Raw genomic sequence first — 26139 nt, 5'->3', positions numbered from 1 at the left:
TTGGCGCTCACATTCCAGCTCACATGCCATCTCTGCGTGCGGCTGCCTTGGGCAGAGGTCTGAGGCACCCTCTCGCGGAAGCGCGGTGCCGCGGAGAGCGAGAATACCTCGCGAACGGCGCTGATAAGCAAGTTGTGATAAACAAGCTAAGAGCAGTGCCAATCAAGATAGAAATCAACTTCCACCGCCCTGCAAGAGAGTGCCGACAAAGAAAAAAAAAATGACGTTTCGCGCGCCTCCGTTGCGATCACGCGGCGAAACCGAAACGGCCAAAGGGGCGTTGCCGCAGTCTGAGCGATGCGCTGAAGCTAGCAATCAGCTCTGTTTATCTCCCCAAGAAGGTAGCACCAATTTCAAACGCATCTTGTAAGTGCTAAGAGGTGGCAGCACCTCCCGATGAGCGCTCATCGTCATTATGGCACGAAATTTCAAACAGAGGGTCGGAACCGTACCCGTACGGCAAAGACCTTGCGGGACAGAAAACCGCCGCCGTACATGTACGGCTAAAACCTTCAAAGGGTTAAACTTGGTGTTTTCTGAAAGTCGTGCTCTAGTGGAGAGCTAACGAAATGAATACCTGTGCCCGTGTCGTTGCATAATATGTGAAAAAAAAATTATGCAGATCTCGCATACTTTGGGAATCGAAAGTTATGCGAAGCATAATCGCAGGTAGCTGGTTCTTTCACCAACAACCTTGAAGGGGTGCACTTTGACCACTTTTGAGGAGTTGAAACATGTGCTCATTGTGGAGTTTGGACAAGCTGAGGCTCAGAAAAATTGTGGGCTTGCCTAACTGCTCAGTCATAACAGAACACGTTGCTCTGCCCCTGTGCCAAGTAGTACACCATCCTTAAGCTGCTCAAGTAAACAACAGAGGAAAGCAAAATCTGAGCTGATGCACTTGTTGATGAAGCTGCGGCCCTGTCAGAGCTTCTTTGTGAATTTCGAAAGCCAGGGTCGTCGATTTGAGTTGCTGGGATGGCGCTGCTATGCTGGAGTTTGGTGCAGCGTTGTTGTACTTGGAATCCATGCGCAGCACGAAAGAGCCGGCCTCGATGCTTGGATGAGTGGCCCTGGTAAAGATGAGAGGAGCCGTGAAAGTTTGGTGCAAAGGTGGGGAAGAATGAGGAGGCAACGCGTTGCTATTCGGCATTCGGAGATCAACGCTCGAGGGAAACTCTTTTGAGTTGCTGTTTGTACAGAGGCAACCAGCACGCAAAGTTATGCAGCCAAGATGCCCGGATCTTCTTACGCACGCCGCCTGGCTTGAGCACAGGTAGTACATGAGAATCGGAGCTGAGAAAAACGAAGCTCAAATGACGGTGATACAGCTACCATGACGGCATTGCAAACACTAGTTTATACACAGCGGCTCAATTTCGTAGGCACTGTCAGCACCGCAGCGGACATGCTCAAAGTGCCGGAAGGTGGCAAAGAATGCTTTGCATTAAAAGCATTTGGAGTGTACTGCAGTGTTCTTGAATGGCCTTTCAGCTGCTTGCTTTCACAAGGAATGGTCTGAGCTGGTTGTCTGGCTGCCATTCATGTGTGCAAACTCAGATTGGTGGGCTTGGCATATACTCCCAATATAGACTGGCACTGTGGCAACAAGGGACAGCGACCTGCTTACTCGTTCTTGAGGAGCAGGACTAACCTGCACAGTCTCTAGGTGCTGTTTCAAGATGTCGTAGTGCTCTGTGTCAATGAATAGCAGAAGGTCAACAATGTCGCACTGTTAAGCGCTGGTGACATGCTGGCTTCAGTAACTGGCGGCCGACTAGCACAATGCTGTCATGCAAAGCTGTGTGCGGTGGCAAAGCGAATTTCTAAGAGAAAAGTGTGTTCTGAGTCTTGAAAAGCAGTCTGTGCATCAGTGTCGTTTGTTTTTTCTTGTGGTGTTCGTGTCTCGTTATACTTGGAACTTACTTTACGGATGCCTTTTAGTATATTGTGGCATCTAGGTTGCCTTAATTTTCAGGTTTTGACCATATTATCACCATTATCAGATTAGTCTCCATCACATGACAATATATGAATGAATATCAAGCATCTATCTTAAGTCAATGGTAGTGTTGTGTTACTCATGTTTGTCCTTGCTTTTCATGCTGTTAGTTAATTTACAACAATATGGAGTTCACAGATTCTTCGGTTAACAAATACTTGCAGGGATGTCATCCAGAATGTGGTGTTCCTCCGAGCCCAGTCACATCGTTGCCCTCCAGCATGGCGGGGGTGGGCCACATCTCTGCTCCCCCGCCGCCGTGTTCCTCGCCGGGCCTGTTCCGTGGCCCCAAGCGACGTGCGAGCCTCGCCAAGGATGGGCCCGGCCTGTCCAAGAGGCTCTGCGGAGGAGGTGCTGCCAACGCCGTGGCCATCAAGGAAGAGGTGCCATCTGATGGCACCACGGGCGAGAACCTCTGGGAAGAGGCAAGTACATCGGCCCGCCCTCTCACTGCAAATTGGAGGGACATTGTTTTCAGAGAAGCACTTTTTGCGGTGTGATCACTTTCACATTTAATTTAATGTTAATTGTTTCATTACGTTTATTTACTCTCAGGGTTAGTGTCATTATTCAGGAGTAGGTATTTTTGTTGCTTTTCTGTCCATTTCCTTTCGTCCTCTCCAAAAGCTTTGCGCTACTAACATCGTCAAAAGTAGGTAACATTCTATAACTGCATCAAGTGAGTGGAAATGGCAGCCTTAAAATTGTCATTGATGATGGAGGAGAAGTCTGATGTAACGCTTCAATTGGCACTGGATGTTTTGGCACCTGCAATCAACAGCATTTTTCGCACATTGCCAGCAATGCTTGCCCATAGATGCCAATGTTCCGGGTGCTGAGTCACATGAAATCTTACAAATACATTGCAATTACATATATATTAACTTTAATAACTGAATATATTCAGGAATAATTCATGGGTCAAGCTATTCAAACATTCACTATTCAATTTGTTAATTAATGTGAACTGAGATAGTTGGTATTGGTTCTCATAAAAAAATCTAGCTCTAGACAGCAGAGAAAGAAGTGGAAGAGAAAATGCTTGTGTTGCGTTTTCTTGCCTACGCCTTTATTTTTTAGCATTACATTTTTTGTATGAATCTGATTTGTATTTGTACATTCGGGTATTTTTTAATTTTATCACTAAGCCTCGCTGGACTTTGTGAACAATGCAAGGATACATTCATGTTTATAGTAAGGGTGGCGAATATTTGAAAGTTTCGATTATTATCGAATTTATATCTTTATGTTCATATTTGATTAGAAAACTGGGTACAGTAGAATCTCGTTAATTCGAGCACGCTTAATTTGAACTGACGTGATGGTCCCGTCAAAGTTGTGTGTATTCCGATGGATGAAAATGCCTGGTAATTCAAATGCACAAGCATTTGCGATGGTTAATTCGAACATACCACGCTCCGACAGTGCTCTCAGCAGCGTGCCCAATCATGCGGTGACGCCTTCGACCAGCGTTGCTCTGACCTCGCCATAGAGGAAAGGCTTAGGAAAAACGCCTCAATGCTGTGCGCGGGAAGAAAAGAAAGAAAAAGAAAGAAAGTGGTGGAAATTTTATCCTCTCTCAAATGGCGAGGTCGCCGTTTTTGCATCGCGACATAATGCCCCAGCCACACTAGCAGCAAAAAGCTTAGCTGGCTCCTTGAGGTTTCGTTTTCTGTCGTCATTGGGGGCAAGCGAGCATTGGCCGGTGTGGGCAGTTTTGTGGTCCTCACTCACTGTATGCTTGTACGCCGCGATAATTCACAGTTCGTGCATCGTGCTACAGTGCGCAGATACTTCAAAAACAAGTCCTTCTTTTAGTTCGAACAAATTTTCGTGCTCCTTCGAGTTAGGATTATCAAGATTCGCTGTATTAAAAAAAAAAATTCGAATATTCGGGTGCATACGAATACTTGAAACAAATCGAATATATTGCTGGTCTTGCAGGAGCAAATGCAGTTTTAGCATTTACTTCTAATCTAAGAATATGGTCACATTCTTGTGCTGAATTTTGTGTTAATTTTGTGCTGGTGGCCAAGCTGTGCCCCTTAATTATGCTTAGCCATTCGTCGCCTGAGCTTTGCGTGAAAGGCAGCCACTCAGCAAGGGGCGTGGGTTGGAGACAACGAGGGTGCACTCTTTTGTAGGCTCCACCTCCAACGCTGAGCTTACTGTTTGACGGCAAATGTGATAAGTATAATACCCGTGTCACACGGGCGTTTGGAAGGCCTTCCAACCGATAGTCAGTTGACTCAAAGGTCAAGTTTGAGCTGCTACACGGGCGGTTTCGAAGGCTGCCGAGTCAATAGTCTATCGAGTCAACGGAGCACCTTACAACTCTATCGAAATCTCGATGGCCGTTGAGCAACGGAAACGGAAACAGCGCGAACATGCCCTCTCGTTCACAGTGTGCTCGTACTCATGGTTAGAAAGAACAAATCAAACCAAACTGTGCTAAAATACTATATATGAGTGTTATTAATTATTCAATAAAGTATTTTTGCCACTTCATATGTGCGAACTGCACATACTCTCGACAACAGCGACGTGCAGCGACACAAACGTTGCCACAGTTTCGGTACTCAACAACTTAAAAACTAAACATATATGTATGGCAATGTATAAAATTTTCTTTTAAATGTATGAACAAACATAAAAGAAATTATAGTGCTTTTAAGTAGTTTTAATTTTGTTTAATTTTTCTTTACATGAAAAGGAAAATAAAGATCTGCAGTGCCACACAATTTTGCTAGAAATACCTGAACCACTCAGCAGCCTTCCAAAAGTGCCGTGTAGCAGCGTGACAACTCCTTTGAGTCGATAGAGTTGTGGCGTTTCGAAGGCCGTCGACTGGAAGGCCTTCCAAATGTGCCCCTGTGACACAGGTATAAGGCACAGGTCGGTGACAACAGAAAGCTAGTTCGAATTAATCGATGTCTCAAGTTATCGTGAGCCAAATACACAATCTTGTAGTACGACGTCTTGCTAGTCAAATTTTTTACTGTTGTCAATGTAATTGCGATGTTCCAACATGTTAAAATAAGCACACTTGCTAATAAATGCATGTGCAAATCATTATTCGATATTCAAAACCAAGTATCCGTATTCAATTCATATTTAAAAATTGCGGTATTCACACCCCCTAACCCATGTTTATTTTTTTTTTTCGCTTTTTTTTGCTGTGCAGTAAGGTAGTTGTCTCTCTCTCTCTGTCTCTCTCTCTTTATATATATATATATATATATATATATATATATATATACAGTCGACTCCCGCTAATACGAAGTTCATGGGGACCGCAAACATCTTCGAATTAAACGAACTTCTAATTAAGCACAAAGCACAAAAACAGCACTTTATTGGTAGCGAAATCGAGTATTTTCCCTAAGAAAAATAGTCGGTCATCTTGCTCTGTTTCTTCTTGCCGAATTGCACTGCTGAAAGCAAGTTCTGCAGGCTGTTGATGTGGCGGAACGCTTCTTCCGCGTTACCTTCAGCGGCAAGGAAGTGCTCCGCGAGAGCAAGGCCCGCAGCTGCATTGGCAGCCTTAGGTGGCGGCTCGTCTTCAACGTCAGTCGCTTTTCTGGGGCCGAATAATCTTCACAATCTCTTTATCCGTTAGTGCACCACACGTTTCGACCGCCTTGTCTACGGCAACATAATCTTCAAAATTGACGTCCCCGAGAGCATCACCAAAATCAGTGCTGTCAAGCTCGCTTGTTGGCGCTTCCTCCCATGAAATTGCAGAGGCATCCTCCGAAGAAGCTGTCACAAAACCGCAAGCCCTGAAGCAGTTTGCGATTGTTCCTTGCTTCACACGATCCCATGCTCGCGCTAACATGTGAATGGCACTGAGCAGGCTCACCTCGTATTTTGCGGAATTATTCATGCACAAAACCATGCGCTCGAGGAGGTGCCGCCTGTACAGGACCTTAACATTCTTGATGATGCCTTGGTCCATTGGCTGCAAAACATCTGTTGTGTTTCCAGGCACAAATGCGAGGCGTATTGCACTTAAGGCTGGCACATTCACGTGAGCACTGCAGTGATCCACAAGGAACAACACCTTGCGGTTCGAAGAAGCAAACTTGCGGTCCAATCTCGTTATCCAGCTCTTGAAGATTTCGGCCGTCATCCACGCTTTCTTGTTCGACTCATAGTCCACAGGCAGCGTCTTTATGCCTTTAAAACACCTTGGCTTGGCGGCTTTCCCGATCACAAGTAAGCGACATCGTTCCGTGCCAGTCATGTTTGCCGCGATCAGCACCGACACCCTCTCCTTGCTGCGTTTGCCCCCAGCACAGTCGTCGTCCTTGAATGTCGGGGTATTCTCTGGTAGAAGCCGATAGAAGAGTGCAGTCTCATCTGCATTGAAGATGTCATCCGGTCTGTATTCGCCGAGATATTCACGCAGCTTTCCGTCCTTCCACGTGGCGCATGTTTCCTGGTTAACGGACGCTTTTTCACCACACGCGCTCCTAAAGACCAGGTCATGGCGATCTTTAAAGCGCGTCAGCCATCCATCTGACGAAACGAAGTCGTTCGGGCTTTCATCGCAACGATGTCTCCGCTGAGAGGAAGTTTGTTGCTCCGGGCCTCCCTAATCCAAACCAGCAGAGCCTTCTCCAACTCTGAGTAAGCGCCGGTGCGCATTTGCTTCCCAGACATCTTGAACTTGTCATTCTCAAATGCATTCATTATTGTGCGCTTGTTCTTGATGTAGTCTGAGAGTGTGTTTGGCTTGATCCCGTACTTCCGCGCTGTGTCTTGTTTAGCGGCACCTCCCTTGTCAACTTCCTTAAAAACCTCTACTTTCGTTGCCAGGTCGAGCGTGCGATAAGAGCCACGGTTTGCCATGGCTATCAACTGTGCGACTGGGTACAGTCAATTCCGAAGCGTAGGATCACCCGCAGAACAACCTAGCCAACGAGCTACACGCACAAAGGCCCTCGACCAACACACGCCATAGCACACGCCTCGACATATGCTGCGCGTGCCGCACGCTGCAAGCCTAATCTCGCACAATCTCGCCACTGCCAGTATGCAGCGCTGCGTGCACCTATGGCATCCGCGTGGCCTCCGCGATCAGCTCCGGCGACGCGCGACAGCCGCTTCGCCGCCGGAGCTGATCGCAGAGGCTACGGCAGCCGGAGCAATGAATAATCGCGCCGCTCCAAGAAGGGCGGCGTTGCGGACAGCTGCGATGGTGATGACACCAACGCGGAACACGGAGCTGTTGCAGCACTTAAAAAAATTGCACATTTTACCAAAGAATGACGGTCACCTCGAGGATCCCAGCTGAAAATTAACTTCCAATTAAAGAATATTACTGGATGAGGACTTCGAATTATCGAGCGATTCCTTCCATAGGATTACATGCAAAACTGACGGGACCAGCACTTCACTTCTAATTAACCGAAAATTCCAATTAAGCGGCTTCGAATTATCGGGAGTCGACTGTATATATATATATGTATATATATATATATACGTGTGTGTGTGTGTGTGTGTGTGTTGGGAAGTATTTGCATGGCCCTACTTTAGGTGTTTTTTTTCTGTCGAGCTGACTTGGTGCTGCTGCTGCAGTGTTCGGGTGAATGGCCCCTGGAGGCCTTTGTGGAGGCCCTCTGCCAGGACCTGTTCAGTGCGGCCTGGGAAGTGAGGCACGGTGCAGCCACGGCACTGCGCGAGGTGGTCCGGCTGCACGGCCGCGGAGGGGGACGCGCCTTCGGCACAACCACGGCACAGGTGGCCTCCTTGTTTCTTTCTTCCCGACCGTGCGCGAGTCCCGATTGGGCCAAGCTGCTGGCATCAGCGTAACGATTGGCTGTGGGCATAGCTACGTACCACAACTTATCGGCAGTGTGCTCTACAACGTGTTGTTCATTGTTCTTTATGAAGTGCTGCTTTATGTAGAAACCATAAAAAATGAGTACAAAGAACAAAAAATGCCACTTTATGTTTTATGTTTGTGCAGTGTTACTGGCTGTGTTCTGCAAGCAACATGCACAGTGGGGTTCACTGTTTATTTATTTGTTTGTTTACGTATTTAATATCATTTGTAGCATCATTCTTGACATCATTGGGTGGGCCACAAAGCATCTTAAAATTAATTGATGGTCTTGTGGCCAACCACATGTGCTGGCCACTTATTTTACTGGTCTGTAGCCCTTGGAAAAAATGAATACAGTTAAACCTCGGCCGAACGAAGCTTATAATACTGGCAACTTGCTTTATATCGAAATTTTGTTGAATTGGAATTTGAGCTATTATGCCAATAAGTTCAATCCTCGATCGACTTTTCTTACAGGGAAAAGGGTCGCAACATTTTTCATATTATTGGGCAATCGAAAAAAGTAATATTGAATAAGGAAGAGCTTTACTGTGTTGGATTTGAGTCTGTGTCGAAAGGTACCGTTTTATGCATTGTCGATGGCATCTTCACATTGGTGGTACGAAGCAAAGCCAGTCACACTTGAGCAGCCACTCTTCCCCCACGGTTGATAGCGTTGTCCGCAGTAAGACGATGCTATCACGAACAGTGCTGGCAGCGAGGAGCGAAGAAAGTATGTTGTACTAAACAGTAGTACTGCTTAAGTAACAGCTCTGCACTACACGGAGGGCCTGTGTGGTACGGTATGTGTGATTCAGAATGATGGTTCACTCACAAGACAGTCAGCGCCACTGCCAGATGCCGAGACCGAATTATCTACGACACGGGGCCCTTAATGCTATTGCATTAATAATCGTGCAGTCAATATACACGCACACGTTGCGAGAATGCTGTAGACAATACACAGCCAATTTATAGTTTCATCTTTGAGAGTGTGCAACTTTCTAGAGTAGACTAATCGAAGATCCATTTATATACAGTTAAACCTCGATACGACAAAGTGGGTAAAATCGGCAATTTCCTTCGTTATATCAAAATTTCACTGTACTGAAATTCGACCTTTTATGCAAATAAGTACAGTCGCCGATCGGTTTGTTTCACAAGGGGCCGCAGAATTTTCCGAATTATCAGGCAATCAAAGAAAGCAACTTTGAATGAGAAAACAATTTATTTTGACGAATTTTGGGGTCTGTGACGAATGATACGGTTCCGTGCCGCGTCGACTATATATTTTTATTTATTTATTTAATGAAAATTTTTTGATATCTATTTATTTACGTTTATTAAATATCTTAGCTTAGGCAGTATTTGCGTAAGCTGTATTCGCATAGGCAGCATAGGCGGCATTCCATTGTGGCAGAGGTGAAATTTCGTTATCTGGAAATCGCATACAAACACACTTTGTATATTGAGGTTCTAAATACATGGTGTTTTATGGACAAGTTGCCCAAGGCACAGGACGTGGTATAACTTTTCACAAGTTTCGTGTGACACATACGTGTAATAAAAGGATTGTGGGTGTTTCAAGGAAAGGCGAGCATTGTTTTGCAATATTGTTTCCCATCCAGTGGAGTTGAAGACTTGCAACAGATGGCCTTATACTTTAAAACATTACACTGCCTTGTGTAATGTAAAGGGTCACTACATGCAGTAAACGAAATGTTTTGTGGATAGCAACTCGGCTAGCAGGTATTAGTCTTATGAAAGGTGCAATAAATGCCCTTTTGATTGTTTCCACTACTGGGTTGTCATTACTTTGTCCCATGAGCCTGGGTGAGAACTTCACAGACCCTAGACCGACAACACAACCGACAACCATGGGTTGTGGCAGTGCGACGTGGATCTGAGCCGAGTTCGAACGACGCCGACAAATCTAACCTGCCCACTAGGTTCCGTCGGTCTCAATGCGATTGTCTACTAAAACATCCAATCGAATCACGATTGCTGCACCGTCTGTGCTTGGTGCACATGGATTTTGTTGTGCACGAAATGAATGGAAACATGCTTCCGAACTCGGCAGTCTGGATAATCAGCACTCGCCTACCGCCGATGTTGTTTACGTTACATGTAGGCCTAGCACAGCGCATCCATCGAGTTCGTAACTGGCGAGTGAATGAACACAACTGAAAAACTTTGTCGAAGGAAATGAATTTCCAGTTCCGTTTGGCGCTGCAGCGATTTAAAATATGGCACTCCTGACTTCGTGTATTGTGCGATGTGGGGAATGAACCGTGTGGAACTTCGGTTGGTCAACCGTGGCGTGTGTCATGTGGTTTCAGGTTACTCAAATTTAACGGGCAAGCTCTGCGCTGTTTCCAGTGGCAAAGATAACTTTCGAAAGCGAAAGACACTAGTCACCGAACAATTAGAAGTGCGAACATCAACCATGCCATCCATTTCAGCGGACACTGTGCTATTCTATTTGGCATGTGAATCCAGTTCAGTGCAAGTTTACAGTACTCCTTCACTTACTTCTTTCAAGTGCATGCGTCTTTTGGGCTAGTTGGGGATAAATTACTCGTGCAGCACTCGAGAATGCTGATGCACTGAAGGAAACATGACACAGCGCAGTCATGTTTGAGTCAGTCTGTCCTTATACTTGAGTAACGCAAAAAGATACAATGTTTGCAATATGTGCACCATGTGCAATGCATAGGAGGACCTGCATCATGCAAGACCTATGCATACAGCCGCGTATACCAGGATTGCTTCGATGCCTGCTTGAGAAGCAGCACATACTTAGCCGACGAAACTGTAATTGGCTCGGCGTAGGACGTGCCTGCACATATCGGACGTTTCGTGAATGTTATCGATGATTCTATTGGTTGTCTGTTGTCGACGAACCTTGTATAATTTTGTGTAGTTGTGTAATAGTTTCTGGAAGGCGCATGGGCACCAGTTAATACGCTGCAACTTTCGATGACTGGTGTATGAAAGCCGACACGCTTGACCCACAGATAAAATTTTCGATGGTCGCCGACTTTGCTTGCCACTAATGACAAGTGTACTTGTTTGTCTTTATCGGGCGACATGTTTCACCGCCTAAATGTTATCGCACAGCGCAGGACGCGCCTGCGTGTATCGGAAGTTTCTGGAATGTTATCGATGCTTCCATCCGCTGGCTGTGACCGAACCTTGTGTAATCTGATCGCATGTGTGCGCGACGCGAATAATGTAGAACTTTGTGGAAGGCACACGGGTCCCAGCGATTACTCTGGAACATTCGACGACTGATGTATAAAAGCCGACACGCTTGACCCACTGATCAGATTTTCGATGATCACCGGCCGTGTTTGCCGCTATCGTTGTGCTATAAGTGTAGCCTGAGTTTGTGGGCACAGGTTCGCCCAATAAAAGTTAGTTTTGTCTTTCACAGTATTGCTACTGTGTAGTGTGTTGCGAATGAGTGTTGCTTTTGCTGGGCACACGTTCGCCTAATAAAGAGTTAAATTTGTAACTCCCGGCTTAGACTCTGCATCATTTTTCACTGTCACTACTACGTGACAATATTCCTAACACAGATTTTTCAGTGATACATTGCACACCTAATTCTTACATAGTTGGCTGCTCAATGAGCTACCCAAAAGTGAAATCATACGACAGCTTTCGATACGATAAGGCCCTTTCGTGCAAGTGTTTGCAAAGCTATCTTGTAGACGGACGACGCACAAGCATGAGTGCTGATGTCGATATTTTGTGCACTATTGTTACTTCAAAGGTAAAAAGAAACTGCTGCAGCAGACATACATTCATTAATCAAATGTGTTTTTCATATCTAAAAGAGCATACAGATCACCAACTTATTGTTTCAAGCTTAGTTTACAGCAGGCTGTTTTAGGTCGAACTTGGACGGTTGAAGACGAAATAGTCCAGCAACAGTACGCTGCAGGTGCGCGTCAGAGCTTCTGTCCAGTGGTTGCGTGCCATTTTCCTCCAACCGACGTGAAGCGACGCATTCGCGTGTTGACACATGCCAGTGGTTGGGCCTTTATGGTGCTGCAGTACCCTGCGACCTTTCACACTTAAACTCTGTTCATTTGCGACATTAGAGTGATGCAGCATGCTCAGTATGACACCCACTTCAAGAGACAAGCAAATTTAATGACCGAGGAGCTGGGAAAGTCCGCCACGAATGGGAAGCCCAACGTCAACGAGTCTACGATTCACAGATGGTGGGACAAACGGGAGGCCCTCTTTGGTTAACAATGCTCTGTGGACCTCGTTTTCGCCAGGTACTGCCCTCGAATGAAATGGTTGTGTGGTACTTTAAGAAATACTTAAAGGGATTGACAACCAGTTTTTAAGGTACCCTTTTTTTTTGTGCAACAGAAAGCTTACTGGTCTTACAATCATATGGTGGTAACGCAGAAAATGCCATGGACCATTTTTTAACCAGAATTTTCCGATCTGTATTAAAGATGTAGTCGTGCTCAAGAAACATGCTGGAAACAGTGCAAGGTGAGCGCGATAGCAATTGGTTCATTACAATGGACCCTGATAATCCGACAAAAACGTCCGTTTTATCCGAAGTCCGTAGTATCCGAGACACCTCAGTTCCAAAACTTTCGTCACGTCTAACAACTTTATTGCAAAGATTCAGTGATGATTGTACAAAGAAAAAAAAGAGAGTCTCAGTTTCCCTCGAAAGTCGACGCATCAATTGCGATAGCAACTTAAGCAAGATAAGCGCGGCAGTAGCAGTGAGCGAATTTACCTGCGTGCTGTCTCTCTAGAGCTTCAATGTGAATGAAACGTCAACAGCACAGCACATACGAAACTACGAGTACTGGGCACACTTTGTCCACATCGCAGATCGCTTTCAACATACGGCACCCGCGCAGGCGCACACTTCGTCACTTTTGCAGATCGCTTTCAAGATACGGCGCCCACGCGCACTTTGTCCACATTGCAGATCGCTTTCAAGATACGGTGCCCACGCAGGCATGCCGTTAACAGCAGCCACTGGAGTAGAACCCCCCTCTTTCCCGGGCCTCCCCCTTTGCTTCCCATGTGGACGGCCTGCTTCCGCCCCACTTTTCTTTCTCCCTCCCTTTCTCCCTCCCTTTCTCCCTCGCGCGTGCGCTCAAGATATTGAGCCGCGATCGTTGGCTGACCCTCGCAAGTCAGTTGCCAGCCCATGTCGACATGGCAAAAGCCCGCTTTATACGCCCGATTTTGACAAAAATTGCCGCTAACTTTGTCCGCTGTAGCTGATAGTCCATTGTAGTGCAGTTCATTAAAAGCAAACTTTGTTGCATTAATAAAATAGGGAGAACAAACTAACGTTGAAATACTGTCTGTTATATCCGAAAGTGTTTTACGCACATCCATTACAGTAAAAGCTCGTTAATTCGAAACGCAAGGGGACGCCATCTCAGTTCGAATTAAACGAAGTTCGAACTAACGAAAGCAATGAAGAAAAACAGGACACCGCGACCAGGAAGCAGCAGGGCATGGCGCCAGTTCAATTTAATGTTTGAAAAAATCCGTAATTGTGGTCTGCTTTTTTTCTTTGAAGGCAACAGCAAGCACTTTCTGCTCTATAAAGAGCGAATGTTGCGGAAGGCTTCCTCTTCGCTTTCTTCAAAACTGAAGAACAGGCGGGCGGCATTAAGTCCGGCCATGACTTCCGCAGCGGAGGGCCGCACCGGTGCCTCGTCGTCTTCCTCGTCGTCGTCACTGGCAGCGACAGGCTCTATGTTCTTAACTTGGGAAATGATGTCCTCGTCTGTGGTCACACCACAGACAACTGCGCTCGCATCCACGTCTACGTAGTCGGCAAAGGAAACGTCTTTCAGAACGTCCGACGTGGGAGCGGTGACGCTAGTGACGCAGTCTCCGTGCGCAGGTGGCTCGTCCACGTGCTCGCCTTGCGTGGTGAAGCCACAGTGGCGATAGCAATTGGCTATTGTAGCCCCTGTCACTTGTTCCCAAGCACGCACAAGCATATGCAGTGCACTCAAGAGCGTCACTTCGTAATTCTGGCATAGAATAACTCTTTCTAGTATGTGGCACCGATAAAATGTCTTCAAATTTTTTATAATGCCCTGGTCCATGGGCTGCAGCACTGCCGTTGTGTTGGCTAGAAGAAAGGCCAACTCAACGGCATTCATTTGAACTTCAATCTTGTGCGCAGAGCAGTTATCGACAAGAAGAAGGATTTTGCGGCCACAGCGCTCGAACTTCTTGTCTACCTTCATGAGCCACTGCTTAAACAACTCTCCAGTCATCCAAGCCTTCCTGTTTGCCGCGTAGTCTGTTGGGAGGGACCTGATGTTCTTGAAGCAGCGAGGATTGCTCGACTTTCCTACCACGAACAGCGGTAGCTTTTCACTTCCGGTCATATTTGCCGCAACCATCACCGTTACTCGCTCTTTGCTTCGTTTACCCCCCGTACACTTGTCATCTTTGTACGTGATCGTTTTGGCGGGCAGTAACTTGAAAAATAAGCCTGTCTCATCAGCATTAAAAATGTCCTGCGGAGAGCACTTCCGTAGGTAGCCTTGTAGGACCTCGGAGCGCCAACTTTCACATGTTTCCAAGTTAACAGCCTTCATCTCCCCTGACACCGCACGAAACACAAGGTCGTACCTTTCACGGAAGCGGTGCAGCCACCCATCTGAAGCTGCGAAGTCGTCGTAGCCCAGCCGCAGGGCGAAGTCCGCTGCCTTCGCCAATATGACGGGGCCACTCAGCAGTATGTCCTGAGCACGCATCTCCTTAATCCAGAGGAGAAGCGCTTTTTCGAGGTCGGGGTACTTTGCCAGCCGCATCCTCTTCCTTTCCCTGGCAACTTCTGCCTCTAAGGCGTCTTCAATCGCTCTCTTATTTTTTATATAAGTGGACAGCGTGCTCTTCGGTATCCCATGCTTCTTGGCGATTTCTTGTTTCGACAAGACTCCGGCGTCCACTTCCCGTAAGATGTCGCATTTATCCTTCAGTGTTTTGGCGCAGTAGTATTTACCGCGGGCGCACGGCATTCTGAAACCGCACGTCAGCACGGCGAAGCACACCACCGAGGCCTAACTTTTCAAGCGATCCGCACAACAAAGGTCGTAAGCGCGCCGAAAACCAGAAAACTCGAGGCTGCCGAAAGCGGCCGAGACCACCGCGAGTTCAGGACAAAGACGTTGACGAAGGCTCCTCCTATTCGTCCAATTCTCGAGCGCTAGCGGCGCTGCGATGTACTGGATTCGCTGTATTTTTTGTGCTGGTTGCGCCATCCATCGGTTAACAACTGCAGCTATACGACAAGATTCTTAGGCCTCTGAGATCGGCGGCTCAAAACCGGAAACCGCAGTTCTCGGAGGTAGAGAGAGGGCGTAGCTGTTGCCACAGCTGTCACCCCTTGCCCTCCAGCCTCTGCGCCGGGTGCTGGCACCGGTTTTACCCGCATTTTCCTTCTCTCCCCATTTTGGAGGCAACTCGGCCGCTGCAGCCTCGTGACAAGGCCTGCTCTGGCCATGTGCCAGGCGGCACGCCGCCCAGGCGCGGCGGCGCGTAGTTCGAATTAACCGTGGCAGAACCAACTCACGTTCGAATTAACGGGCTTTTTTATACATGGACTTCTATGGAGCTAGGCCGGACCAAGTAGTACGGTTCGAATTATCCCGAAATTCGAATTACTGAAGTTCGAATTAACGAGCTTTTACTGTATAACGAGCGTAGGCTGTATTTTGTTTATCAAGCCGGTACTCCTGCGATGCATGTTTTAAGATGCATCAAATTATGTTCACCATAACAGGTGGTCCGAATCTGTCTCAGCAACAGCTTCCCTCCAAGTAACACAAACTGACCTCGAAGACTATGCTTCTGCTGGCTGCATGTGCCAGGCCTTCATTTTTTTTTTTCTTAGTCAAGCCAAGCTAAGTGGTCGCATATGCCAGTAGTGCCATTACTGCAGTGCACCCTTTCACGGCATAATTCACCGATATCATTTTGTATCTCACGGAGACCACAGAACTTGGAGTACTAACTACAGTCGAACCCGGATATATCGAATTCGAAGGGGATCAGAAAATAGTTCGACATAGCGAAAATTCGTTGTACAGATATAGGCTAAAACAGCACTCGCGATCATAACAAATTGTGGCTTACCGATTAGAACAGCCGCGAATCACATAGCATGTGCACGCAATATAAAGCGCTTTATTTCACACAAAAAAATCACTAATTTTGGGCTGCTTTTTCCTCTGGCAAATGAAGTTGAAAACGCAAGATTCAATCTTCTCGAGACTGTCCAGGTGCGAGAGCCCAGTGCCTTTCATTTCGCCGCAACAGCGCCGAATCAGGCTGAACGCTGACCCCAGTTCAGTGGCTGTGCACGGACGCGTTTCTTCGAAAACACAGTTGCCCTCGTCGTCGTTGGAATCGCCGTCTTGAACGCCAGCTATTCCAGCCACAATGTCCTCATCAGTGAGGTCGGCTACCACTTGAACTTCGCTGTCAGCGTTAAATGAAGTCCTCAACAGTCACTTCGGAGGGGACGGCGTTGGGAAATTGAACAAGTCGCGAAACACGTCCTCCAAGCACTCATCATCCTCCAAAGCTTCCGGACATTCATCTCTGGCCACTTCAAGGCCTGCCTTGCCAAAACAGTTGGCTTCACGTCGCTCCAAGCGCCGGTGATCATCTGGATCGCGCCGAGCAGATCAATCTTGAGATCGGTTCACATGCGGAGGTTTACGGGGAGCCGTTGAATAAGTCGCTTCCTATAGCCTACCTTGAATGCCTTTGGGATACCCTGGTCGAGGGGCTGCAGTCTCGCTGTGGTGTTCGGCGGGAGAAACTTCAGTTCGATGTGCAGCGGCTTGCAAGTCGTTTGATGGGCCAAACAGTTGTCTACCAGAAGGCAACCTCGGAGGCCCGATTTGTCCAACTCTGCGTCCCAGGCCTACAGCCACTCAACAAAAAGTTTATACGTGTCATCCAGGCCTTCCTATTACAGCCGTAGCAGAGAGGAAGCTCTTTGCAGTTCTTGAAGCAGCATGGTGACTTGCTCTTCCCGATCATGAATGGCGGTAGCTTGCACGAGCCGTCCATGTTGGCCACAAGCAGCACCGACACACGCACTTTGCTCATTTTACCGCCGGGACATGAGGTTACACGAAAAGTGAATGTCTTATTCGGCAACATTTGCCAAAAGAGACCAATTTCATCTGCATTGAAGATTTCTGCAGGCGAAAACTTCACAGTGATCTTCGGCCACTCCTCAGAAAGCCACTGCTGCATCTCCTGGCCACTGACCGCCTCACTTTCACCTGAAATGGCCTTTCCTACAATGCCGTGGCGGTTTTTAAACCATTGCAGCCACCCAGTGCCACCACAAAAGTTCTCTTCACTAAGAGCCACAGCAGACCATTTGGCCTTACTGATTAACATCGGGCCATCCACGAGAATATTTTTCGCTCGGATTTCAAGAAACCACGTATAGAGTTCCTTCTCCACTTCGTCAAAAGCAGCAGGGCGCACATGACATGCTCCCGAGCGACTTTTTACACCTGCTTTAAGCTTGATGTCCTGCTTGTTTTTTAACAATGTACATAAAGTACTCTGCGGAATTCTGAATGTCTCTCACGGAGGACTTCTTTTCTCCGTTCCCGACACGCTGGATTACCTCAAGCTTTCTTGTAAAGTCCAGATTCTTCCCCTTTTTATGTCCTCGAATGCCATAGCTCACCAGATGACCGCAGTCGTACACGCTACACACGCAGGGAAAGCGGGGATAAAGATCAGCGGAATATGCAGTCGAAGGCTCTGTGGGCGCAATTGCCGCTTCGCTATGCTTCGTTTTTTGAGCCCTCTCTGGCTCTCACATCTCCCCTGGCCCATGAGCGACCATGCCAGACTCCTCACTTACAACCAGTTTTCTCTCTCTTCCTTTCCCCAGGAAGCATGGCTTGGAAATGTCGCCACGTGTCTCCATGCGCGCACTCTTTTCGCTGAGCTCCAATGACCTTGTCCAATGCACTTGCCGGCGGCACAGAAGGAGCGAGGGAGCTCGCACCAGTGGGATGCAAAAACGGGGGAAAGGCTCTGCGTCTCCGTCGCTAGGCGACGGCCGCGCATGCGTCGAGGAGGAGCCTCCTGACTGACTCTGCGGAAATGTTCTTCCCCGAGGACTGCACACGAATATCGTTGGGAAAAGCGCACCTTCCAGGGGCATGCCGCGGTGTGCAATATATCGAATGTCCGACAAAATGGAATTCGATGTACTACGCAATTGTTGTATACTTTTACATAGTATTTTCAAGGGCGTAATCTGTGTATTCGATATAACCAATAATTCGAAATATGCGGGTTCAATATATCCGGGTTCGACTGTAGCAAACTCGCTCGCATACAACAGCCCTCCCGTGTGCCGTCATGCATTGAGTAGCTCTGCCACTCTGCCACTTCCTTGTCAATAAGAAGGAAGCGTCGCTTGTTAGCAAGCACCTTATTTTACTTTATAATACACACAGAGCATAGCGCAAAAGCCTAATAATATATGAACTCTAATTTTCCAATTTTCAGCAATACGTATGCTGTACTTAGTACCAGCCACCATACTTACTGGTTTACGAGGCTTTCTTTGCGAATTTAAAATTATAATTGCTAGTTAAATTGGGAACAGCCATGGTGGGTTCTATAACTATAAATCATAATCATTTCATCTCCATCAACGTCTCGCAACACATTCTGGCCAGTTATCAGTCCCTTTAATTTCCAACGAACTTGATGGCATAGAGATGACTTCATTCTCGGGCAATGACTTTTGAAGATAGTTTCGCTTTCGCGAGACTCATCTTCTGGACCCCTGGCAGATGACACTGCTCTTGGCACTGTGCGAAGACGGCGAGCTTGGCACACAGCGCCTGAGAATACCGCCCTCCTCCTCGGATGACGATGAGTGAGAACTCATTTCCGAATTGCTATTTTTTTGAACAGAGGTACCATTTTTTTAAAATTCATCACGCACTACATTCACATTTCTTCTTCTTTTTTTTTTTTTACGTGACTTGAAAGTTGACCTTCACATTACAATCGTGGTTGCGTTAGATTCGAGTAAATGCAGTACTTGCACAGATCCACAGTTTGGTTGCTTCCGTGCTTTGTTGTTGTTTTTCCTCCCTTTCTTTCTTTTTTTTATTTATATATTTATCTCATTTTAGTAATTTCTTTTGCTCACGAGCACCATTTCCTGCTGCTCATTTTATTACCAATTTACTAGAATCTAACGTGCACCTTTCTTCCGATAAAAAGGGTCCAAAAATTGCATGCCCGTTGAATCCAGTACGACCCCAAAACCGCATTACCATATCGCCATCGGCATTTGAAAAATGGCCGCCTCGTACACGCTTCTAGCCTAGCTGCCGTAGCTTCCTCCATGTGCATACCTCCATGTTGTACGTGTAACCAGGCGCTGGTGTAACCTAGTCTACTGCTTGTCTTCCCATTTTCTGCGTTTAATTAATCGGCATAGAAGCGCAGACTGCAACGACACGCCGAGTCCACTATGATGCCGCATTTAAAAGGAAAGTTATCATGTGCGCGGAGACAGATGAAAATCGGGCCACATCATGGGCGTTCGGAGTTCCCGAAACTTGCATGTGGGACTGGCGCAAACAGAACGAAAATATTTTCACCAGAAAAGCAACAAAGACAGGTTTCAGTAGACCGAAGCAGAGCCGCGTTGCCAAAATAGAAAAGCTGCTCGCAGAATACGTGCAAGAGCAGCGAGCGGCACAGCGGCCTGTGACGACCGATCTGCTCAACGTACGGGCGATGCAGTTAGCCCTAAAGGAAGGGCTAATGCGAAGTGACTTCAAAGCGAGCAGGTGCTGGCTATCAAATTTTATGAAAAGATAAGGCTTTTCTCTTCGAAGGCAGACAGGGATATGTCAAAAATTGCCCGAAGAATACGAAGAAAAATAGCACAGTTTTCAGCGGTACGCCTTGAAGTTGCACCGTAGAAAAATGGCTACCACTTCGGACAGATTGTAAATGCCAATCAGACGCCGCTCTACTTTGACATGCCTGCCACCACAATCGTTGAAAAGAAGGGGGCTAAGCAAGTGTGCATTTCGTCTTCCGGCCATGAAAAAACTAGTCACCGCAATGCTTTGTTGCACTGCGGATGGGCACAAGCTGCCCCCGTATCTTATCTTCAGACGAAAGACGTTCCAGAAAGGAATTGCGTTTCCAAGTGGCGTGTCTGTGTGTGCAAATGAAAAAGGTTGGATGACCATGGACTTGGTCACTGACTAGATTGATAACATTTGGCGGAAGAGACTTGGCGGCAGTTTGGGTCTGCGTGGGATGCTTGTGCTCGACGCGTTCAGGTGCCACCTTGACCAGCGCATCAAGGACAAGCTGGCTGCACGCAATGCCGACCTTGTGATACTCGGTGGCATGACATCGCAGCTCCAGCCGCTCTATGTTTGTTTGAACAAGCATGTTAAAGATAGAATACGGGTGCGCTACACCGAATAGCTTGTCAGTGGCTGCCACAAATTCATGCCCGCCAATAAAACGAAGCGTGCCTCGCTGAAGGACTTTGCTGGATGGTTGAAAGATGCATGGTACACGATTCCGTCTGCCATGGTCAACGAGGACTTTAAAAAGTGCGAGATTTCGAATGCCATGGACAGCAATGAGGATGAAATGCTTTGGTCTGTTGAGAGCGATGAGGAGTTGTCCGATAGCGACGAGCGATATCTATGGCCCCATGCGACTCGTACCGACGCAGTGAAATTCTTGGCGGGAAGGTACGCCGCTTCCATTTGTGTTTTAATTCATTGCAACTTTAGTGTATTGGGAATAAATCTGTTTTTTCCAAATGAGAGAAAATAGTATTTCTATATGAAAGCACGAGGTGTGTGATATTGTACTCTTTTTTTTGTTTTGTTTCTTGTCATGGAAAACGGGCGCGCATTACAATAGAGTAAATATGGTATCTCTTTCAGACAGATGATAGCCCACTGACCTCCAGTGAAGCAGATAATAAAGGGGTGCTATGCGCATGGCTGACACACCGGCTGACATGCCACCGTGTCACCGGCCATGTGCAGAGCGCCCCTTTAATTGCATGTTGAATTTACACCCTCGCCCTTAACACTCCTTTGGTTGTTGCCTCACCTACCGGCCTTATCCCTTCTCCCCTTTAGAAGAACCCTACCTATATCTGCAGTTGCACAGTGCCGAGGGAAGCATAGGTAGCCTCTAAAAAAACAAGTCCACTTGTCGAAACGTTGGCTCCCACTTTTACCTTGTTCTCGTTTTGCTCGTCGCCTACCCCAAATTTTTCTCAATTCATTGCTTGCGATTACTGTGTGATCTACTGCGATTAACAATGAAACGGCACATCAACAATGTTTTCAAAGTAGGTCTAGCATGCGAGGACTCGCCGACAGCGTCGGTGCGCTTTGCCGTAGCAACACCTAATTGTAAGGCGCCTCTCAGTGTGCTGGCACGCTGAGCCAATAGCAGGGTCGTAGGCATCACGAACTTCCCGACCAGCCCCTGACATTTGACGCTTGCGTTTTGCCTACAGTCACCGACCGTTTATTCGGACCTCACGAAGACTGCGGAAATGTCCAAATAAACAGGTGTCTGAAAAAGCAGATTAAGAAAAAAAAGAAATCCTTTATTTCCACACACTTATTCGGGCTCGGCAGTAGGCTTGAAGAAATCGTGAATGCACCATTTCACGCTGTTCCGTTTACGCGCAATCAGATAAGCCTGAATCTTGGAGAGGGTCGTACGGTCACTGTAGGCGGCTGAAAGCACAGTCACTGCTTGTACACGCTTCACATGCGACGGCAGCATAGCACATGGTGCGTCATCTTCCAACTCGGAGTCATCGTCCGGCGGTGCAGCAGAAACCCGACGAATGATCTCGCCGTCGTCGAGTTCTGCGGATGTCAGTACAGCAGTGTCAGCATCTGTGAAACTGTCAAATGAGACGGTTTCCGGAATCGCAATGCAACCACTGCGCAGGTCTCGGCAGAACATCTTCAGTGTCAGTAGGGAGCACATCGGAGGGCGACAAATCCTAGGCCTCCCGGCACCCGCTTGCCGGCATTCCCCAGCACAGTCTGCGCGGGCACTGTCGGCGCAATTGGACACTTGACGTGATGTTTCCGTGTGGCGAGTTGGATCACCGCAACCTCAACACAGCACGCAAAGCAAACACCACCACACTGTCACGGCGACACCAGTCACACAAACGAAAGATGTGGCCTACTCGCAGCGTCGTGCACGAAGAAACAAATCAGCTGCTGGATTGTCTTGACATGGCTTACTAAGCTGAAACTGGAACTGCTGTAGAGCCACTCTATCGAACCAGGCAGAAACGATAATGATGAGCGGGGATATGCAGTAGCGCCACTTCGTGAGGCAGCAAGAAGGCTTCGTTCAAAACAAAAATGGCGTTCAGCAAATCGAACCATGCACCGGTGAGAGTCGGTGCATGGTGCTCTCGATCGAGTTGGCTCAAGGAGTCTCCGAAAAATCAGACGAGAGGTTGCAAGGTGTCCGAACTTTCGGCAGTTGTTATACATTATGGTATGTGGGGGGAGTATGACGGTGCCGCGAAGCAGACCGAATAATCGAGCATGTCCGAATTTTCAGAGTCCGAGAAATCAGTCGGCGACTGTATAAGGTTATCGCAGGTGAGGATGGGGGCGGAACAGAAAGGCGGAACTTTGAGCTTTCAGATGGTACTGCGATGGCTGCGCATGGTGGCAGGCAAGACGAAGGCTGACTACATGAACTTCAGTGTTCATACGTAATTTTGAGCTCCTTTGTCACCAAAATAATTGTTTTTCTGGCACTTACAGTGCATCAATCATTATGATACAGTGTAGATTAGGTATTGTCAATGCCAAAATCAATGGTTCGGTAAAATTGATTTGGGTCGCGATTTTCAGGATGTGATCCCTGCTGTCCCCACTTATAGGGGGACGCGACTTCCTCATTGAGAAAAATGGCCAAAAAATCGAATTTTTGAAAATCACATTTTCAATTTCATTGGTCTTTTTCTATCCGATTCCGAAATATCACTGTAAACCATGTAAAAGTGCTCTAAAAAATTTGTTTTATCAGCCACGGTGGTGAAAAATTTCGCGGAAATCAAGAAAGAACAGCATTTTTCATGCCACATCTCCGGAACGGCAAAACCAAGAGCCGCCATCTTGGTCTCGTTGGAAAGCGAATTTCTCCATCATCAAATTAGCTGCCTCAGCTATCTCCTCCGTACAGAAAACAAGAACACAAAAATCAAATGATTGAAGATCGTGCCAGAGTCTGCGATTGGCCGCGCCCGCCACGTGACTCCAGTGCGGTTCGCCATTGGTCCGGCGCTTGTATCGTCTGCTCGGCTCTTTGCACCTCGTGAGCCTGGAAGTCTCCGCTCGCCATAATCTGGGGATGGGAGCTAACTTACAGTAACGTGATAAAGTGCATCCGAGAGAAGGGAGCGATGGTAGGGAGCGAAGTCAGTGATGGTATGCGACAGGGATTTACCATTGACTACGGCGTGTGGCATTTCGCAACCGAAGAAGTTGCTCGGCAGCACTGCTGCAACCGCGAAAAGATGTCGACTATGAGGTTCGACTTCTCGCCATCACTGCCTCTGTTGTTGCCAAATTGTCGCCTAACGACAGCGATGAGGACGACACGGAAAGCGACAGCATGGGCGATTCAGGTCCAACAGTGGCAGAAGCTGTGGGTTACGCCAGCCGCATGAATGCAATCGTCAAAAGTAGAACAGCACCCCGCAATGAAAAAGGTGCCTCGCGACTTCTGCAGCGCCAACGTGTCCGTGCCCGAACAATATGCAATGCTAACGAGGAATCTGCCCTGCGCGTATTTGCGAAGAAGAGGTTGGCTGAAAAGCTGGCTCACAGCTCCAGTAAGTTTGAGGCCTCTGTCGTCGCTGCTGGGCCACCGCTGCATCAAACAAAAATAACAAACTTTTGCTGAGCGAAGTGAATAAATACTGCATGTTCTTGCCCTCTCATCGAACTTTCTCCGAGTTATGTTTTTGTCAGGTAAGTGGGTGATCTCGCTATTTCGGTTATGGGGGGACGCAGCCCTCGAAAACCGAAAAATCACAAAAAAGTTGATTTTTGAAAAACCATATTTTTGGGTTGTATGTCTCATAAACTACCTCTTCTGTAATTATCAGCACCTAATTCAACTGCAAAGTACCAAAAAAACCGCTACTTTTGAGGCCACCGTGGCCCACAAAACACGCGCAAATGCCGAAATGAAGTCAAACTTTGCGCGTGCCATTCCTGGCCCATGCGGCCTGCCTGCGCCATCTTGGTGTCGTTTTGACTGAATTCCTTGTCTCTGTTTTGCCGCCTTGCAAAATGGCGTCGTCAGTGCGGTTGAGGCGCTAATGGAGTTTTCCCGCGATGCGATGCGGAGTGCTGATTGGCCGGAGCAGCGCGTTCAAATTCTGCGGGCTAAAGTGCGGCAACCATTGGCTGCTGCGCGGGCGGCGGCGGCGGCTGCTCTCTTTGATGCCGCGCTCGCGGCGCTAGCGTCGTTGTTGCCCCTTGCTTCGTCCGTTTCAACATGAGCTTGGGAGCTGCTCATCGCATTGTGCTGTCTTTTAGATTATTTTTTCAACCTTTCTTTTTTTCGCTTGTTCTTGGCTGCACGCGATGCCAGCAAAGCCCAAATCAGTGCAGATGTTCGGTGCGCGGGAGCGCGATACGCGTCTTGTACGAGCATCGAACTTCCGATCTTCCGCAGTCAGTGCCGACTGCGTAGACGCTTTTCAGCAGCGGAACTGTGCTGTCGGCTGTCGCCAGTCGAAAATCCGACGCATTAAGTGTGCCTGGAGCCGCAAAAGTTAATTAGAAGCTCCGCAGGAGCTTTCTAATAAAAAACACGTGTTCAACTTTAAGGCCTGTTTTCTCAGATTGGATTTTTTCGCTAGTAGTGGTGCTGGGAAAGGCGATATCTCAAGAACCGGTCTTCAGATTTGTATGCAGTTTTTTTTTTATTCTGTTCCTGAATGACTTTGCCAGGGGGTAACAGGCTGCTTTTTTTTTTTTTGAAAGCTCGTGCAGTTAAATTATAATAAGCAATTAATTTTTGATGAATGTGGTCAATACTGGCTACATCAAATTCAAAGTTGTCTTAAAATTTTTTGGAGGGTAAATTAAAGAGAAGTGCTCTTTAGCCCCCTGGGATATCTATGAAGGGATCATCACAGTGAATTTCAGCTTGCTACGATGTCCTGGGATTTCTCCAGGCTCTTCCTCAGGCATATACATGAACCAACTATTTAGACTTCAATAACTCTGGAACTAATAAACAGATCTTCATGAAACTTTACAGTTCCTCACAGTTCGATGGTGTGAACCTACCCTGAAAGTTTCATCTGGGTATCTTAAAAAATAAAAAAGTTCGGTCTCCAGGGTAGCCTCCTCCCTTGACTAATTGAATTTCTTTATGTAAAATACATCAGAAAAATTATGAAGTATAGCTCATACACAACCTACAGGCATATTAGCGTCGGATTGTAATTTGAATATATGAGAAAACATAGTTCTTCTACGTGGAAACTCAAACCCCTTTTCCAGCGTTTCTACCATATATAGAGTGGCATGCCCGGTTCCTTGCAACAACACCATCCAGATGGTGCTCACCTCAGCGCATCTGTGACCCAAGCAAGTGGCTGCGTTTCTACTAGAAATGAATAGCGTTTGCTGCCAGCGTTTCCAGGAAAACATTATGGTTACGTACCCTGCAGTTGCTGGGAAGTGCGAGAAACAGTTGGGGGGGGGGGCATCTTTGAATGCTATCGCCTTCCACTCTTAAAGGCGAAGCTTGAGCTCCTCCAAAATTTTTTTCTTTTTTCATACTGAATACAGATAAACTTTGGTATAATGAATCTCAATACATGTAACAAAATTTTCAATATAACAAAGTACCCGTTTGTCTATAGCACATGTTCTTCGAAACGGTGGTTGGCGCTTAAATCCTTTTGTAGCGTGGCCATGGTTGCACACACGGCTGTCGGCATGGCTGAGTGTGTACACAGCTTGTGCACCCTGTTTTATGCCTCACCTGCAAGGACTGGGCGAGCTGAGATGGTGTGGCATTGCGCGCTGTTTTTCTGCACGTTTAGTGCTTAAGATGGCATAATCTCGAGTTTCGGAGATGCGTCGAAGCGAGCGGCAGACGAAGCATTCCCTCTCCGCTGCCTACACTTTTCATGATAGTGTCATCCCATTGCGGGCAACAC

General features: G+C 47.3%; 1 protein-coding gene and 1 pseudogene across 2 annotated transcripts in view; one reads left to right on the top strand and one right to left on the bottom strand.

The window, feature by feature from the left end:
* The window catches only part of Hel89B (histone acetyltransferase 1), a 328644-nt gene that overhangs the window by 107377 nt on the left and 195128 nt on the right, over window positions 1-26139 (top strand). For both annotated transcript variants that reach the window (XM_055068322.2, XM_055068321.2), the window contains exons 6-7: window positions 2167-2427; window positions 7586-7747. In XM_055068322.2, coding sequence (XP_054924297.1) covers window positions 2167-2427; window positions 7586-7747 — 423 coding nt within the window. The remainder of the gene's footprint in view (window positions 1-2166; window positions 2428-7585; window positions 7748-26139) is intronic.
* On the bottom strand, window positions 5334-6946 carry LOC140219768 (tigger transposable element-derived protein 4-like; annotated as a pseudogene).

The sequence above is a fragment of the Dermacentor andersoni genome, chromosome 8 (genome assembly GCF_023375885.2).
Source record: "Dermacentor andersoni chromosome 8, qqDerAnde1_hic_scaffold, whole genome shotgun sequence".
Classification (NCBI taxonomy): Eukaryota; Metazoa; Arthropoda; class Arachnida; order Ixodida; family Ixodidae; genus Dermacentor; species Dermacentor andersoni.
This window is presented reverse-complemented; position numbering and strand designations above follow the sequence as displayed.